Here is a 19,306-nt window from a genome sequence, read left to right on the forward strand (position 1 = left end):
AGCTTTGCGTGTGGAACGCGCGGAAATGGCAATATGAATAAAATCAAAGCGCTACAAAATGTATTCTAATCGAACTGTAGCTTGGTGTAGTGCTGGGATTCCCACATAGATAAACATGGGCTAATAAGAATCGATTGACGATTGCATAATGTATATGCGAATGAATAACAATGATCCAATGGGTTTCGATGCGAATTATGCTAAATAACCTTCCAGCTGAAGAACACGAACAAAGCAACACTACCTACTAGGTTAGAGAAAAAGTATATGAATAATGAGACTGTGGGTGCGTAGCACATTAAATAATATATTTAAAAGAATCACATTGTTTAATTATATTAAATAATTCTTAATTATAGAAAAATTAGGTGCAGTAAAAGCTCATCTCAAATTTCCGATGCACATCAACTCTTCACACATCCAGAGCTTGTTCTCGCTAAGCTCACTAGCGCCCTCGTGTGGTAAAGCTTTAAAGTTAGCGCGCATGGGCAAAAGCACAAATCGAACAAATGAAGGCGAAAACACGGCGAACCGAGGCGAGATTACATCTTCCCCTAAACGTCAAACATGATTGGTGCTTGTGTGCGTGAATGCAGAGTATGGAAGCAAAACGATCCGCTGGTAAAGTGCATTTCAGAGTGGTAATAATTGTGTGAAAATAGGCAAAATCTATTGGTGCAGATGCATTACAGTGTTCTGCTAACGGTGCAGTGTGTGCAGGGAGTAGTTTCGATGCTGAGCTGTGCTTGGGTGTAGGCAAAGTTCGCACTAACAAAACCACACCGCAGTGGCAGTGAACAAGAGTAAGAAGAAGGCCCCGTTTGGTGAGGAGAAACTGTAAACATACGAAACGTAAACAATCATCTGCGTCTCTTTTCAGATCCGTGCTCGGATAGGGGTTGGACAACGAGGTCATTTAGAACGAAACTCTCATTTTCCCTACGATCAACCGCCGGGTTCAACGACCGCATCAATCGATTCTCCGATCAAACTTTTAGCGATTGACGATTTCAGCATGAGTGTACAGGGCGTTGTGAAGATCAGGAACAGCTGTAGCAGTACGATGATGACCGAATTCCTTCCACCAAGAGGAAACCCGCGGAGACAATAGGCGAGATACGCAGTGTGTGAGAAGTCGCGAAGGGGTAAAGGGTCGGGAAGGATGAGCTGTGAACGGGAAGAGTGTGATGAACCGGAACCAGGTAGCTCAAGGCCGGCGAATCCTCCCACCGCGAAAGCGGATACGGAAATGGAGCTCGAAACGGAACAGGATGGGTTAGCGATCGGAGGCGGTGATCGAAGCACTGACGATCCCATTGAATCCGATGGCGACGATGAAGAAGAAGACGATGACGAGGATGATGAGGAGGAAGATGAGGAAGAGGAGGAGGAACCGCCTGAGCTGCGGAGTGCCGCACAACAAGATTTCCCTCCAACACCGTACGAAGAGTGTTTGGATTTGAAAATGTTCGAACTGCACAACGATGCATGTGAGACGCGTATGGACGAACCGAACCCGGAACCATCGGATCACGAAGAACACGAACAAGAGAACATCCCGGTGGTTAATTCCTCAGATGGTAGGTGAAAATTTTCTTTTATGTGTATAATTGAAGATTTAAATTTATATTCTATGCCTACAGCACACCAAAATATGCCGGTTAAAGCTATGGATGCGGATACCGATGTTACACCATCGACATCGGGTGTGCGACGGAAAAGCGAACAAGTCACGAGCGATGTGGATGATGCAAACTGTACCGGAATCGTGCCAGCTAGGGAGGAACCCGAATCGAACCCTAATGGAACGAAGAAGAAAGTTCGACCGAATCGGCTTTCCCCGGACGGGGTTGGATGTTCGCGCAAGAAGCAATTCTGGGTGGAGGGAAGTTCGGGGCATCGTCCACTGGAACGTTCTTGGCCACCGAAAAGTGGTAAAACGCATCGTTCTTCCTCCGGTCAATCGCACCCAGTGCCGAGTGATGGGTTTTCTTTCGATATCATTGACATGGATGAGCAGGAGCAGCAAGCGTTAGAAACGGAGGGTGCTGTGGGAGGATTGGTTGGAACGGTACCAGATGCGGAAGGGAATCCAGTAGGGGATGCATCGACTCCATTGCGTAGAATGCGCTTGGATCGTAATGGGAACGATACGCCTGATACGATCCGTGCTCCCAGTGGGAAGATTCCGCTACGGAAGGTGGCCAGAAAGGTGGGTGAGGAGTGTTTGGATGGAGAACGTGAAGCTGGGATGGTGGCGGCGGTGCGTCCTCATCGACCACTGGCAAGAACACCCTCGAATGGACGCGAACCGAGAAATCGAGAGTATGGTCCGGTTCGACCACTTCCGGTCGATTATACAACGGATGTTGCGGCCCCGTCGGTACATACGGCCCGAAGTCCAGCCAGTGGACCCGGTAGTCCCAGGGACCCATCGCCCGAACCGACAAGACCCCAACCGAGGCCACTAACGCGTGTCGGTGGCAGAACGGGCTCGGATCTTGTGTGTCCACCGACGCCAACACATCATGCTCGACGGAATAGAATGGTCGGATCTACCGCGACCCCGGCAGTAACTGTTCCAGCCGCCCCAGTAGATCATGCGTACGGACCACCAGAGCTTCGTCGCAATCGGCAACAGGCGACGGAACCATCGGGTGGAGCAGTCTCGGCAGAAAGTGCTGGTGCTGCTGTTGGGCAGATAACGGGTGGTGAACGGGAGGTGGTCATGGAAGGTGCGGTTCGGCACGTTCCAAGCATGCGATTGCCTTCGATCCCAGAACGAACCAGGGCTATTCTGGCCGAACCGGATGAACCACTGCCCCCGGCCTGGGAGGCTCGTATGGATAGCCATGGGCGGATCTTTTACATCGACCATGCAACGCGCACCACATCATGGCAACGACCAGGGCCGCTCGGTACCGCCACTGTTCTAGCTCACGGTCCGGATCCGCACCGACAGCAGCTGGACCGACGCTACCAATCGATCCGTCGCACAATCTACGAACATATGCGGCAGGAAAATGGACCCTCTACATCATCCGGTAGCACTGCTACACGGTCCCGCTCGAGCTCGACCGGTGGCGGTAGCCGCCCCGCTGCCCCGTCCGCCAGTGGCCCATTTCATCCCGCCCTGCTCATGATATGTCGGTCCGACTTTTACTCGATGCTACACACGAACGGGGAAGCTATACAGCTGTACAACCGGAATGCCGCCCTGAAGCATATGGTGTCGCGTGTTAGGCGTGACCCGGGTTGCTTTGGGCGGTATCAGCACAACCGTGATCTGGTCGCACTAGTCAACTGTTTCGCACTGACCACGCAAGATCTGCCGACCGGGTGGGAAACAAAGCTCGATCAGAGCGGGAAGCAATTCTTCATCGATCACGTTAACCGCCGCACCTCGTTCATGGATCCCCGTTTGCCGACGGAAGGCCCAAGGGCTCGCCATCACAGGCCACCGGTCGGGGCCAGTTCCATACTTCTGCCCAACGGTCCGTACGGTCCCGATGAGCGGCCCATCCCTCCACCCCGGCCACCCGGCACCATCTCACGGATGGTTAACGTTGGTTCACCCGAAATTCCTGTCGCGTACAATGACAAGGCAAGTACATTGGAACGGTTCCCCATTATATGGCGGTCAGTTTGATTTTAAAAGTTATTACTCATTCGTTTCTAGGTGGTGGCATTCCTGCGTCAGCCCAACATATTGGAGATTTTGCGCGAACGGCACGGTGCGGCTGCTTGTTCGCGTAACTTGCGGGAAAAAATTAACGCCATTAGAGTCGAGGGCACCACGGCCCTTGATCGGTACAGCCACGACTTGGAGCTTACAATACTTCTTAGGTAAGCGGTTTTTTTTTGCTCTTCCGTTACTGATTATTCTTTATATATCGGCGTGAATTGTGGGGTAATAGTTAGCATAAAATTGATCAATGATGTACACATAAACAAAAATGTCAATATTCCATGCGCGACACGTTTGATGCTAATTGAGTTGCAGAAAGTATAAGATAAACAACTGTATTTTTTTACGATTCACCGAGATCCTCGAACCACTGCAAAGCCTTGCTTTATCTTGCGTTGCCAGCATGATTTAGCGTGGAGACATTTGCGCTGGAAGAAGGTAAATGATATCAAGCGCAGGAAGTTTATTTTAACTTGCTGTTGATGCACAAAGCGTGGCATTTCCGGTGACGTCGTTTAGAATCTGAACGTCTAAGAGATTTTTCCTCAGCGCGCACGTATCGCGAGGTATAGAAGGAGAAAAAAAAACAAATTGCGCTGGTGGTTGGAAGTGCATCGCAGAAGTTTTGTCGCATACCATGCACTTTATTGCGTTGAACCTTTTGAGATCTCAATATTTGGTACAGTTTGCGGCATTGTGCCGTGATGTAAACAAACTTTGTAATATTTTTTTTAATAGAATAGTTTGCCTACTTGCACCGTATCCAGGCAAACGCAGGGAGGAATAAATTAATAGCTGACTTGGGAAACGTTTGTAACCTGCACATGGTCGGCACAACCGAACCCGTCGATGAAATTGGACACCATTAGTCAGATTTTTATGTGAGTATTTATAATGTTTTGGGGGTGGGTCGGTGGTGTATTTGGTAGTGGCGTCGGTCTTCTCACGACAGGACCGGGCTTTAAACCCCATCTGGGTCAATCCCCCGTACGCAGGACTGACTAACCAGCTGTGGGTAAATAGAGTCAAGGAATGCCAGAAATGGCAGGTTTAGACCTCTTAAGGGTGTAGTGACGATAGAAAAGAAGAAGAAGAAGAAGAGGAAGACTGTACCGAGATGAGAGGGGTTCGATCTCGAGCAGTAAAAAGACGAAAAGTCTCTAAAAGCCGTCTAAAGGCGAGGAACATCTCGAGCCACTCGAGGGTCATAGCGACGTATGACGACAGTTTTCCCTCAATCGTGACAGCTCTTTCGTCAAGTTGTAGTTATTACAGCATGTGGTTCAGATAATGAAGATATTCAACAAAAAAAAAAAAAAAACACAACAAAACTTTGTTTACATACAGCTTCATTCGATCTTACGATTAACTTACGCAGGAAATCGAGTCGATAATGTGAGCTAATTGGGCATATGTCGGTTTTGATTTATTTTGTTTATCTTCGGAAAAAAAAATCAACTTTTCAATTCTTAATTTAACCACAATACACTTCAGGCCAGTAGCAACCTGTAGATCTTCCGCATGATGTACGAGGAATGTGCACTTCGAGCATAAATAGTCAACTGTTTCCTCGGGGCCCGATTGGTCTATAAACAAACCGACCGTTTCCTTACCTTCTTCTCCCGCGCTTTGCGATACTGGAAGTGTGCGGGTACTAACGAATCTCTGGAGAATCTACGAGTGAGCCGATATGTCACGAGCTCACGCACCATCATTCCGGTGGTCATCATTCAAGTGAGCGGACACGCTTTTCACGCGCAGGAATACCCGAACAGGATTCACGGGCGGTGTTCTGTTTTGCGTTTGAAGTGGTTGGTTTAGGGTTTCGTTAGTTGAGTGTATCGAATAGTTTGTAAAACTTTTCTTCTTATCCTGGTCCTGGTGTCAAGAGGCTTGCGTGTAATTTTGTGCGACGGTTTCGGTGTGTTTGGACTGTGGAGTATTCCGTTACGAGTGTGACATTTTTGAGAGAATTTAAATACGTTATCGCTTCTTCGTACATTCGTCAATCTTGGATGAAGGATAAGATTATAACCTGAAACATGTAGCTGGAATCAGGGAACAGCATTCAAGAAGTTAAAGACTTCTTAAAAATTTGTAAAAAAGGAACTGAGTTTTAGATTTTTTTGTGAGAGTTTTTTAAGACTCTAATTAGTTGTTTCCCATTTGAAGTTCAAAATTGTTTTACAAATTACAAACTGTTGCGGGGCTTTTATTCTCTCTGCCTTTGTGACAATAATTGCGCTTTTAGTGTTTAGGTCGCAGGTCGATTTTAATTTTTTATTGCTATTCTCGACTGTAAACACTTGTAGAAAATATTAGACTTACTGAAGAAAGAGATGATTAGCGCTCAATTTTTTGTTGGTTGTTACTTCAACAATTAAATCTATCATTTAGAGTAATTAAAGAAAAGAAGATATGCAACTTTTCTGCCATAAACGATAAGCTGTTTCCCGGCCGGTCGTGGTGCGTTGCACACGATGCTATTCGGTCGCCCCTTCTGTGACGCCGTTTCGTTTTTGTTTTTGTTTTACCGTGTGTGCGTGCTCTCGCGAATCCGGAGAACGCTTCTAGGCGGGCGCACATATCGCGAGCGCACGGCCGTATCATTCCGGTGGTCGTCTTTCGCGCGAGCGGACACGGTTTTCGCGCGCAGGAAAAGTCGAAGGCTCCGCGTGTTTTCGGTTCTATAGATGGTTGGTTTAGTGTTATTTGTTGGTGTTTTGTGGCGGTTTTGTGTTTGCCACCGAGGTGTTGGCGGTCAGTGGCGGGCAGTACAATCAAACGCTTAACCTAACCATCGTTCAAACGCATCCTCAACTGTAATCTGTTTTCCTGATGACGACTAGGGATTATATGAATAAGGAGTACGTTTGTTTTTTTGTGTGCGATGGGAAGTTTGTCAAACGGTGCCAGTAGTGATTGACGGTGTTTATCTTCATAACAGTGCCTATTAGGGAATATTATTCCAATTGCAATGCTGTCTTAAGTCGGTGACGAATCGAATGTGCGAAGGTGCCTGCCAGTTCTCGAGTACGCCGATCAACCGGGGTAGGGATTTATGATTTAATCTTCGCTTCTTTGCGCTGTGTGGCGCGATTAAACCACTCACCGTTCCGGGTATGCTATGCTTGCGCCGTACCTAGCGAACCACCGTCGATCGATCGCGATCCATCCTCCGGGCGAAGAGGGTTTTGCAGCTAATTGTCGGTTCGGTTCGATTCCTGGCTGACTCATATATCGGTGCGGCCCAAGCTGATGTCATTTGATGGTGAAGTTCACGAGCTTTCGGCGAGTCTGTATTATCTGTGCATCTTTCGCGATGTGTTGCCTGCTGTCTGTTGCACCATCAGCAGCACTATTTTAGGCACCATTACCTAATCGCCCAGACTCACCACGGTACTAGCCCCTCGAAACGCTCAAGCCTCAACTCAAGAAGATTTGGGGTTTTAATTGATATTTCTTGTTGGATGTATATGGGATCATTCGGGGCAGTAGTGGCAGCAACTCACAGCAGTTTAGAAACTACGCGCACAATGTGTGTAGTGTCACGTGTGAGGTGAATATATTCTAATTTTAAGTGTCTGGCCTTACCTTATCACACCGCGTTTCAAGCATTTGCATTGTTCTAAACAAATTCTCTTGTTTTGCGGAAAAGGAATTTCCACATCCCATGCCCGAAAGTGTGGTCGGGCATAGTTTAAAAAATGCGCATTTACATTCTCGCCCAGTTGCCTTCTGTTGGGGTTGTGTGTTTTTTTTTGGTGTTATCCTGCTGTGCCCGGTGGTACAGATTAATGGCGCAGCATAACAGTGCGGCGGTTTTGATAGTGAAAGGACGAACCAGCTGATTCCGCTGTTGACGTGCGGCGCATTACGCATTCCACGACGCAATAGCAGGTGTATTGTGCATCCTTGTTTCTTCCCTGGTAGAAGCCGACCGACTGTAGGAAAGCGACAGAACATTGGGGAATGGTAGCAGCAGAATACGCACAATTGGTACGCCTCGCCTTTGGACTGCTCGTCAGCTGAGCGCGTGCACGTGCGGTCCGGTACGCATTGTACGCGAGGGGTTGGTTTTAACCACCGACAGCATCACCATTCGGGTTGCTTGGTTGTGTGCGTGCGAAGCATAACAATGTATGCACCGCACACGGAGGAAGCAAATGTGCGAGAAGACGGTATATCAGCTTGCCGTACGGAGGTATAGCCACCGGTGCATGGAATCTGGGTCGTATGGGACGGTTCGCGACCCCTCCCTGCCGTGCCGTCACACGACGACGAATGCTCCCGGCTCATCAAGATCGATGAACACATCCGGAACGCAACATATATCGTTCGAAAATCGAAACCAAAAAGGTCGTTTCGGGTTCACGTTTGGTATGATGAATAGAGGGGTTCGGACGAATCGGACAACGCTGCATTTGGTTGGTTCTTAACCTTATGCATGCTTCCTTTTTTGTTTGCTTGTGTGAACATGGGTCACAACAAATTATGTTCCTTTAACGTGATAGGGGTTCTATTTTTTTTAAAAAGAAATTGGTTTGCAGGGTTTTACAATCGATCAGAAATGGCGGACCCAAAATACTATCTTGCGCAAGCGAATAAGATAAACGAGAAGATTGGTAGTGAAACCGGAGAAACACTTTTTGGAATCACAAAAACTGCATATCGGATCGCGGGCACAATTTAGTGAAAACAATATCGACCGTTAGTTTAAATATTTTTGACTTCAGGAGTTGAGATAAATATTTAAGTTGTTTGAGGATTAAATTAGTTGAAAACTTAGTAAAAATATTTGTTATTATTGTATGTAATTTTGTATTCCTATTCTTTGCATCATTTGTTTAAGATTTCGTAAAAAAAATAATATTATATCTTTACTTATAAAACCGCCTATGTACGAATAGGCTGTTCGATTTGGTATTCACTAAATTGTGTACGCGATTCCCTATCTAGTTTTTAACAATTCAGTAAAGTTTTTTTTGTGTTTCACTTTCAATCTTCCCATTTATGTTACAGGGTTTTCGGGGATTATATTGACAAGTTTGGCGAGATGTTGATTTGTTTGGTTTGTTGCATATTGGATTGAATTGTCCAGAAGATGGCGGTGAAAATTAAATAACTTGCCGAACAAGTCAATTGTATGCCCGAAAGCAACATCTCGCTGAACTGGTCAATATAATCCCCGTGAACCCTGTATTCGTTTGTACGATTCAGTTTGTTGGGCTGGCCATATCCTACCTACAGCGAAACCCTGTAATTTGGTAAAAATTAATTTTCGGCTATTGTGGAACTTCTTCCCGTATCTTAGCGTTGCGAAAGTGTTATGGAAAAAATGTTTTGTTTTTTTATGGGCAGTGTGTGTTTGGGGGGCATTTCGTTGTTGTTGCTGTTTATCTGTATCTATGTTGACATCAGATAAACCGCACCCTTGAAATAGTGGCAGCATTATATAGCATGCCGAACGGTCGACTATCTTCCTTATCGTATAAACGCCTTCGTTTGGAGGTTGTGTTATTTATTTTTTTTCTAAAATATCGGCACCAACGGCACTGGCATTGAACGGTCGGTAGCTTATCGTGACCCTGCAAAACACCTACCAACCGGTACATGGGTGGTTTATGCTTCTAATTGCCCAACTCGGCCCAAGCCGGTACCTACTTCCTTTATTTAAAATCTGGTTGCGCTCGCGAAATGGTATTTCTGAGAATGGAGAACGATGTGACGGCGCTTGTGAATGCATCCGTCGGGTCGATGGATGGTAATGCATTTTATAACGATGGCTGCGGCACCCATTGCGGAGTAGCGTCGGAATGGTTTGGATGCTTTGTTTATTAGCAATGGACAGCAACACACTGAATGGTAGGAAACACAAATGAAAGGTCTCTAGGAATGGGTCGCATGTAGTTGGATCGAATTTAGCATCAAATTGATGTTTATCGCAATGGGCGCCTGAAGCCTTTTTTGCCGTAGGTGAAAAGTGAAACCGGGGGAAAAATATAACTTTCTTTCCCCACAAATAAAGGGTTAGCGTTTGAATTTTGTTTTTTTCGATCAAGAAAATGAGGTTATTATTAAGAAAAAGTATGTTTTCTTTGAGAAGATGGAAGCTCTCTCTCTCTTTGTTCTTTTCGATCCCTTCCAAAAAAGCTTGGTTTTGCTTAGTTTTAACATCACCAATGGCCAACAAGGTGGAAGAGAATTTTATTTAAAGCACACTGACCACCGCGCCGCACAGCGACGACGATTGGATGTTGTCTGTGCGTCCGATCGGAAAGATCGATCAGCGGCGTTAGCTTCCGTTCGGTTCGACACCCTGCTGCACAGACGGGAAGACCAATTAACGCACACTTCATAGAAAGCGATTCGATGTATCTGCATGTTGCATCGCCGTCATCTTTGTCGCTCCACGCGTCAGGAAGGGGTTGGTCTTTTGCCTTGACTGCGTGCTGTGTTACGAGCGGTACATCTGTTCCGTGGCGGAAGGATCGAAGCGTGTTTGTATGTGCCCTTGACCATCTGGTAAGGAGGTACGGTTGTTGGCGACCGGCAAATCCGGACTAATCATCATCATCATCATCAACACGGACGACATTAGAATGCAGGTGTTCTAAGGTGTTTTATTTAGTCATACCGCACCATACCGAACGGTCACTGCACGATGGTCCAGAGCGGGACAACTGGCAGAAATTATCATTTACTTGCATTTGCATATCAAGTATATTTATACATAGAAAGAAGAATAGTTTTTTTTACACATAATTAAATTTCGGTTTAATCCCTGAACATGGAAATTGAACATCAAATTTGGAACTGACGTATAATTTTCAATATGGAATTAAAACGAATTGTTTTCAGCTAAATATTTTGTTGGAAAGAAGGCCTTTGTCTATTTTCAAGAACTATATTTAAAATAGTCAATAACTAAAGGTTTTATTAATTTCAATAATAAAACTTTGAAGTTTATTGGATTGTCTTGAGAGGTACCACTCTTTTTCTAGCTTCTTCTACCTCTGATCTTTGAGGTAATCTCTTGGTACTACTACGGAATTAATTTTCGTGGAACTTCAATAGTTACTCTTCTGGTTTGAGACTCAATTGCCTAACTACCTCTGGTTTATTGAGGACCGGATGTTCTCTACTTAACATAGTTTTAGCTATTTATTTTTTACAGGAACCAAAATTTATAATACGAAGGCCTATCTTAAAATGTGTTTTTACACATGTGAAATTCATAAATCACTCCGACTCCGTTGTTGGAAAGTGATATTCAAATCTGAAGTAATCCGTAATTTGATGTACTCTGGTGATTTCTTTAGAGTATTTCAATAACTCGACCGCCAGGTAATCTGAAATAGGAAGTTGATTCGAAGTCGACAACTCCCAGTCTCGGAGTCTCAGAGTTCCTCGGTACTCGGAGTTCCGGAAGTCTAGCCCCAGAGTACTTTGCATAGTGACGCAAAGATGCTCTAACAAAATGTCCAAAAGAAGTTGAAAGTAATGAAGGCGGAGAGCAATATTACATGGTTTATTAACATCAAATAAATGTATGGGAATGTTTGGGATGTCCACCAGTTATTGTAATCTGGACCACTGTGTGATGGTTACAACGGAACTCACCGAACCGGATGAAGTTTCGGAATTTGTTTTATAAGTCGAATAAAATTCGTCTCCCTGGAAGATACAATCCTACTACAAGGTGGCTTAAATTGAACCATGTGTAAACTATGTTATCATAGGTATAGAAGGAATTGAAATGTTAACACTACGGTGACGTTAGCCGGTACCCGGTAACGATCTGGTAGACCTTCTTAACCATCTCGCATCTCGCATGGGAGGTGACAGTGACGAGGGCTAGCGTGTGATATAATTAAGTGCGAAACTTTACGCGCTATGCGACGCTTACGGTACTCGTTACCGTATCCGACCAGCTGCATCTAGCTGCAACTATTTTGCATCGTGACAGCTGCCACGAGTCGACGCTCCCGTATGGGAGTGTACCTTTTAAAACCGTGACCGCGGGAAGTTAGTTGCACTTGTGCGAAGTTGGAGTGTTTTGTTTTAGCCGATAGTCACAATGTAGTTACGGAAGTTGGCCACATTGCTGCATATTTTTGGAAGATGACTGTACGGTCTTTTTGGGAGACATCCACCCTAAGGGGTAATGCTTATCGATGTTGGTAACTATCAAGGTCACTGTGACATGCCCAACGCTAAGCATCACCTGCCAGTAGGTTACTGTAAGGTTGCAAATAAGACGCATGAGCGAAAATGGTCTCCCAATGCGTAAGAGAACATCAAAATAACGCACTGAAAGAGATAAAGAGCGAGAGCGCGTGAGTGGAGAGAAAGTGACAAAAGCCACCGCCACCTAATGAGTTCGCAATTGTTAAGGTCGCCGTACGCGTCCCATTGACGCTTCCAGGCAACTGATGGCAGGTGACGGTGCTGCGTGGGGAGCGGCAGGTTTAGGAGACCGGTAGCATATAATTACCCAGACAGGAGGGATGAAAATGGGGAGCACTGGCATACATATTACCAATTCCATGATCTCAGCGGGAGAGCTTCTTGAAGAACCCGATGGGGGCAGCAAACAGTCGCAAGAAAGGAAATCTTCACGTACGGCCAACATTGCCAAAACGCACATGTGCCCGCATGGATCCGTTCCGTTGACACATGTTTGTTGCTCTCTTGCCGGTGCTGATGTTTGTTGTCATTGTTTTGCTGCTTGTTTTCGCCAACTTTACCACCCGCCTCGGCTGAAAGCGAAAGAATTGTGCGGACCGTTTTCAGTGTGTACTCGCTAATTTCGATTCCTGACCTACGGTGTTTTCGGTGTGCTTGTTTTGTTGATTGGCCGCAACAAATGAAAGATACCGCGCGCCACCGGGCCGAAAAGCGGCTGTTCTCACGGTGCTGTAACGCGTTCGTCTTGCTAATAGTCGCGGAAAGTGTCGTCTAAGCGGTTTGGTCAGTAGCGGATGTTAATATAAAGAAAACAACTAATTTAATCTGCAGCATTTGCAAACCTCTGCAACCTCATACGGGGAACGTTCGAGTTTTACTGGATGGCGGAATACACCGTACGGTACACAGCGAATATTGCACCGGTGACGCCGAAAAACGTTTGCGATAGCTAAAGTGAGCGGTGCAGTTTGGTGCGAAATTAGTTTTTGTGCTTTGTTTCGGGGTCGAAAGGGCGCTATGTAATGAGTGGCCGAAGCAATACAGCACGAATGGTCAGTCGTCAAGCGTTGCCAAGGGTAGCGGCGGGACGGGCCGCTAGAGCGACGCGCGGTACGGAACGCAGACGAAGCTATCGAATCAGCTTCCGGAAGCGCAAACATCGCCGTCTGTCCGGCATGGAAGAAGCGGAACAGGACGCACAGTCGGAGGAAGATCGCGCGGAGGGGCAGGAGAATGAGGTGGAGGTGGAGGTGAGTGCCCACAGCCACCGTGCGATGGAACGTGCCGCCAGAAACCGAACGACGTGTACGAAGCTGTTCCGCCCGATCGTACGGGCGATGGGGGCCGCAGTGCGTGGGTTCTCCATCCTCTTCTCGGTGTAAGTATTGCGCTCAGAAGCTGTGTGCTATTTCAGGTTCGACCGGGTAAAGAATACCCTGCAAAAAGGTAGCTTCCAGAGGTGCAACAATCACAATATACACTACTTTGTCACTTAGCTCGAAGATACTTGCAAAAGGGGTGGGAGGGGGGTGGGGGGGGGTAAATATGCGATGCTTAAAGGCATCTCTCTACCATGGCCTTGACAAAATGGGAAGTTGTCACACACAGCAGTACAATTAATTATCACACAACCAGGCGAATGGCCATCCCCATCCCCAGAATTCGCCAGGTGCAGCTACTGTAACATTGCATCCGCATCCAGCTGTCCCAGGCACGCGCCGGGCCACTCACGCCCAGCAATGGATGCAAAATAGGTGGCAGATGCACGTGCTCACCCTCATTGCCCCATGGTGATCCCGGGCAGCAAACAAAACCCCAAAAAAAAAAAAAATAAAGGTGATCAAAATTCGCGCACTTCCTGCTGCCAGCGAATGTTCTGACGCCGGTTAACCAGTGCCACAAGTAAGCGAAAAAGTAAAACAAACAAAACGCTCGTAAAACTCGTGCCAGTTGAGTGTGCAGGGTCGTAAAATAGGAAATCACGCTATTCCACATCGAAGCAATCTCTAATTTCGATCACTGAGCCAAGTGGTTCGGCAGATTGGAGATGGAAGGACGATTGGGGATGGGGTGTGTTTTTTTCTGTGCGGACCTTAACTGCCGTTTTTATGTCGTTCACTTTGATTATGGTAATTAAACTTTTGGCACCCTTTTTTTTAAGCTGCAGGAGTAGCAGGCGAGAGGGGGAGACTTGCAGTGTGGAAGGTTCTGGTTGAGGCTCTGGGGGAACATTTTTGTGGATCGATATATTTACTCTCGACTGGGCGGGTCCTCGTTTGCCACAACAGATCTAATGATTTGAATAATGACTGCACGAGGAGACAGTGTTACGCAATGAAGCCTGTGGTTACAGAGGTTCGGTTTCGCAGGAACACCACGCTGTAGTGGTTCAAACCATATCCAGACCGAACTTTTAGTAGAGTGAGCATCCGGTAAAAATTTTCCTGTTTCCGTTCGGAGCGTTTATGTGCATGCATTCCGATTCCGTTCGGTTGCGGTGTAAAGAAATAAAACAGCGCCTCAACGATCGCGTCCTCAATCACGCAACCGTTTCGTTACGTTTCGCAGCGCCGAAACTGCTTAATTCATCGACCGCCGTTTGACATTGACATTGGTCGGTTTATTCCTTCCGATCGCTGCTTCGGAGTGGATACGGCCTGGTAGGCGAACACCCCTGTGCTCCAACCTGCGAAGAATGGCGAAGACGGCGTAACCCCTTTATCACATTAATCGACATTAATCATCTCACCCATATCTCTTTATCATCCATCTGTTGCAGCCTGTTCGAGGACGAGGTGATGAACTATGTTCCGCCGCGTGCCCGCAGCCCACCGGAACAGGGCACGTCGGGCGGGTTCAATCTGCACGCGGGCAATGCAATGAAGGCGGGCGGACGCCACGTACAGCGCGCCCCGATGCGGCGCGACTTCGAGGCCAAGCTGCGCACCTTCTACCGGAAGCTCGAGTCAAAAGGCTACGGTCAGGGACCGCACAAGCTGAGGTAAGTTTTGACGACCCGGTAGCTCCAGGTGGGGGAGGTTCGGCCAGGGAGGCAAGCGGTGGAGGTGGTGGAAGAGGTAATACTTTCGATTCGATTTTGAGACCCAACTAAATGAGTGTAACCTAACCAAGGTTAGCCGAATAAAGAGGCAGTTGTTTTTCTTCGGACTCCGTGGACCGTGATCAGCGTCTTGACCGCTGTTGATAGTGTTGCTCTACAACCTTCCCCACACACATATGAGCATTGGCACGGCTAGATTCGGCTAACGGTCACGGTAGATTGCGCTTCGGCGCGTTCATCAGCCGCAGTCAATTGCAAATGTGCACATAACGGAGACAAACACCCAATCCCTTCGTCCACGTCACTTTCAATTGTAAGTAATGAATCCGACTCGCCATTTTTTGTTTGTTTGTTTCTTTTTTTTCCCCTCCCCGTGAAGACTGGAGGTACGCCGGGCCCATCTCGTGGAGGACGCCTTCGAGCGGATCATGTCGGCGAGCCGGCGGGATCTGCAGCGCTGCCGCCTCAACATTGTCTGGGACACGGAGGACGGACTCGACTACGGTGGACCATCGCGCGAGTTCTTCTATCTGCTATCGCGCCAGCTGTTCAGCCCGTACCGGAATATGTTCGAGTACTCCGCGAACGATATCTACACTGTGCAGATCGCACCGGAGCGTCCCTCCGACCGGGATGATATACTTGAATGGTAAGATATTGGACTTTATTCCAGTGTTGTGGGTGACACTTATGCAGATTAATGAATCTTTTAACGAAATGAATGACTTTGATTCTATATTATAACGATTTATGATTCTTCAAAGAATTCTGAATTCTCATAGATTCATGACTCTTAGAGGAGTCACCAATCCGTAAAATTTAAAAATTCTTTAAGATTCAAAAATGACTAAGAATTAAAGATTCTGAATAGAATTTCTCTATTGATAAAATATCCCAAGTAACGCTAGAATGCGATTACTTAGACCAATTAGCTTGACTTTCATTTTGCTATCATCTATTCTAATCTATTATGCGTAGATGTTGTAGATTCTAGTGTTGTGTTTAATGAATCTTTTTTGAAGAATCGTTCATATAAATCTTTGTGCAAGAGTCATTTATGAGGCCTCGAGATTCATGATTTCTCTTAGATTCATTTAACCAAAAAGATTCATGACGATTCATAGATTAATGAATCTCTCCGGAAACTTTTTATTCTTACTCTGGTTTTAATTCTTTTTCTTTTTGCTTCTTGAAGATTTATGATTTATGATTGAGATAATCTTGAGGCTACATAAATCTTTGGAAGAGAGTTTATTTAGATTCACTCAACAAAGTTATAGATTCATTTTAGTAGATCCATTTATTGTTTATGAGCTCGGATATTTACACTTGAGAAATTTAATCAGTACTGAGATTCTTACCTAAAATTCTTAAAAACAGTGAAATTTGGCAAAATTATTAATTTCTGTGTCTTTTGGAATTCATAAATCTATGAAGATTCATTAATGTTTCAAGAGTCGGTTCAAAATTTGAATGACTCCTTTCAGTAGAATAATTAGACACAGCACTACCTTGTTCGACTTAAAGCAATCGTCTCACTTTTTCTCTCTTCTTCCCTCTCGATCTGTTGAAAATAGGTACCGTTTTGCTGGACGCGTGCTAGGACTTGCACTGGTACATCAGTATCTCCTGGATGCGTTCTTTACACGCCCGTTCTACAAAGCACTGTTGCGTTTGCCCGTGTCATTGAGCGACCTTGAATCGCTGGATAATTCGTTCCACCAGTCGCTCCTATGGATCAGGGACAACAATATGGACAACTGCGGTGAGCTCGGACTGAACTTTACCGTCACCGAAGAACGGTCCGACGGTACGTCGATCGACATCGAGCTGAAGCCGAACGGACGGAACATTACGGTGTCGGAGCGCAACAAGCGCGACTACCTCGATCGCATCATCAAGTGGCGGCTGGAGCGGGGCGTACTCGAGCAAACCGAATGGCTGGTGCGCGGGTTCAACGAGGTGGTCGACCACCGGCTGGTGTCGGTGTTCGATGCGAGCGAGCTGGAGCTCGTCATTTCCGGCACGGTCGAGATCGATGTGCACGACTGGCGGTCGAACACGGAGTACCGGGGCGGCTATCACGATACGCACCATGTCATCATGTGGTTCTGGGTGGTGATCGATCGGATGAGCAACGAGCAGCGGTTACGCTTGCTGCAGTTCGTCACCGGCACGTCCAGCATCCCGCACGACGGATTCGTCGGTTTGCGCGGATCGAACGGGTTGCGCCGGTTCTGCATCGAGAAGTGGGGCAATGCGGACGCGCTGCCCCGTTCGCATACGTGCTTTAACCGGCTGGAGCTACCACCATACCCGACGCCGGACGTTTTGTACGAGAAGCTGATACTGGCCGTCGAGGAAACGAACACGTTCGGCATCGAGTAGGCAACCAACCCAACACCACACCCGTTTTCGATATTTTTATTACAAAACTCTACACTCACGCGCGGTGTGTTCGCCTAAGGGGTTTGGTTTGAGCGCTTTGACGCTGTGCAAAAGAACAAAAAACATACTAATGTAACGTTGGTGGCCGTTGGTTACTTATTTGCTTTTAATGAAATGCTTGCTAGTTATGCGAAGTAGACACTTTCTGCGGGTTTTTAACAGTATAATCATACACCGTATTTCAATATAAAAATATCGAAAAGTCTTAATTTTTAAGAGCACCAAAAGACATAGACATTACAATAGCCTTTGTAACGATTTATTAGCAATTGTTTTAAGTGGTTTATGTGAATTATGAATCAGAAATGGTAGGCATATTACGTGGAGTTCCCTTTTCAACGTTTGTTAACCACACCAGTAGTTCTTTGCAATGTGCCATCGTGGGTGCTTTCCAATTAAAGGGGAAATGGAGCATCCTCAACAATCGGAACACGATTATGCCGATTACTTGCAGCATTCAAATCAATCAGGAATACATTTAAACGCCACTAATGATGTTACTACTTCCGCGTAATCGAATGTCCCACAGCCGGCAGGCATCGTTAGAGGATGTAAGCGTTAGTGGCACTCGATGCCTTTCTTATTGCAAACCTCCGCACTGCCAGGCTGTCAGTGGATAATGTTATGCTTCTTGTTTGTCGCCGCCTATCCGAGCTAATGTCCAAGGCGGTATGCTTTCATGTGCTGGGTTTGTTGATTTTTTTGTTTTTATTCTTTCTACCTCCCGGGGTAGTCATCATTAAGCATCTCGGTCACACGGCGTTGTCTGGTGCTTTGTGTTTAAGAAACAAAACACTCCCCCAGCTTGCAGCGTGTGACACTTTTGCCGGTAGCGGTACAGTGATAAATGATATGTAAATGTACGCAATCGGATGCATTTGAAATTAATTGGTTCCGAGCTAATCGAAGCAATTATCTTGCGTAGCAGCGGTCGATAATTGATAGGATGGAAGGGGGGGACAAATGTGTCGGTTTATTATAGTTTGTAATTAAGGCGATTTCGAACGTGTCGAAGGGTAACAGTTCACACATCGAATAATCCCTTTTGTTTTGTTTTTTTTTATCTTTCTCCCCCTCACACACACGGTTCGGTTCTTGCTTTCGCCAGCACGTGTGGCGCCATATGGAAGTAAAGCAACCATACCAAGCACGTAGGTAAATTAGGCTTAGGAGCGGCATTTTGCACATAACATATAGCGGATGTGTAGATTAATTCACAAAAAAGAAATCGATGTTAGATTTCTTTTAACATCACCACCCTCACACACTAACGACTGGTGCACTTAACCCAAAGGAACGCATGGAGAATGCAATAGTTACTAGAATACGCACAACAACCAATCAGTCAGGCAGGGCGTGTGTGTGCATGTGCGCAGCTTTTAAAGTTTGCCAATAGTCTTAAGAAATGCGTAAAATATCTTCTAACGTTTTTTTTTAAACACTCGTGACTGTAAGGCGAAAATGTAGCGTAGCAATCGGTTAGCTACATACATTAGGGTAGGCAAACGCATACATCGTTAGCGACATACATTAGGGTAGGCAAACGAAACGTATTATTATGAAGCCTGAAAATCAAAATCTCAAATCACTGTTGTAAAGAACTCGAAACGGAAGGATCTACACTAAAGCAACACATGTCGCCTTGGTGGTGTTGCGGTGTAATCTCTCGAGTAGATAGACTAATACCGTTCTCGACTAGTGTAACAGGGTGTCGTAAGCCGTGACTTCATCAATGCAGATAGCAGAAGAAAGATCAGTGGGTGGGAAAGAACGTTAAAACGAGCCGAGTACCAAAGTAGCAACTATTCGTTCACAATTCAACCGTTCAGCGTTCCGGGTCATGCTCTCTTTACCAAAGGTCCCCGGCTGCTGTCCCGGGAACGGAAACCGGCGACACACCGGAAGGAAGGAATCGTTTT

At 46.2% G+C, this 19,306-nt stretch overlaps 1 protein-coding gene across 1 annotated transcript; it reads left to right on the forward strand.

Annotated features, from left to right (window-relative positions):
- Nucleotides 1-1,162: 1,162 nt before the first annotated feature.
- LOC128719296 (E3 ubiquitin-protein ligase HECW2-like) lies at nt 1,163-17,327 on the forward strand. Its single transcript, XM_053812924.1, has 6 exons — nt 1,163-1,580; nt 1,644-3,604; nt 3,680-3,846; nt 14,658-14,879; nt 15,319-15,588; nt 16,517-17,327. The coding sequence occupies exons 1-6, from the start codon at nt 1,163-1,165 to the stop codon at nt 17,325-17,327; spliced, it is 3,849 nt and encodes a 1,282-aa protein (XP_053668899.1).
- Nucleotides 17,328-19,306: the final 1,979 nt, after the last annotated feature.

Source organism: Anopheles marshallii, chromosome X, assembly GCF_943734725.1.
Source record: "Anopheles marshallii chromosome X, idAnoMarsDA_429_01, whole genome shotgun sequence".
Classification (NCBI taxonomy): domain Eukaryota; kingdom Metazoa; phylum Arthropoda; class Insecta; order Diptera; family Culicidae; genus Anopheles; species Anopheles marshallii.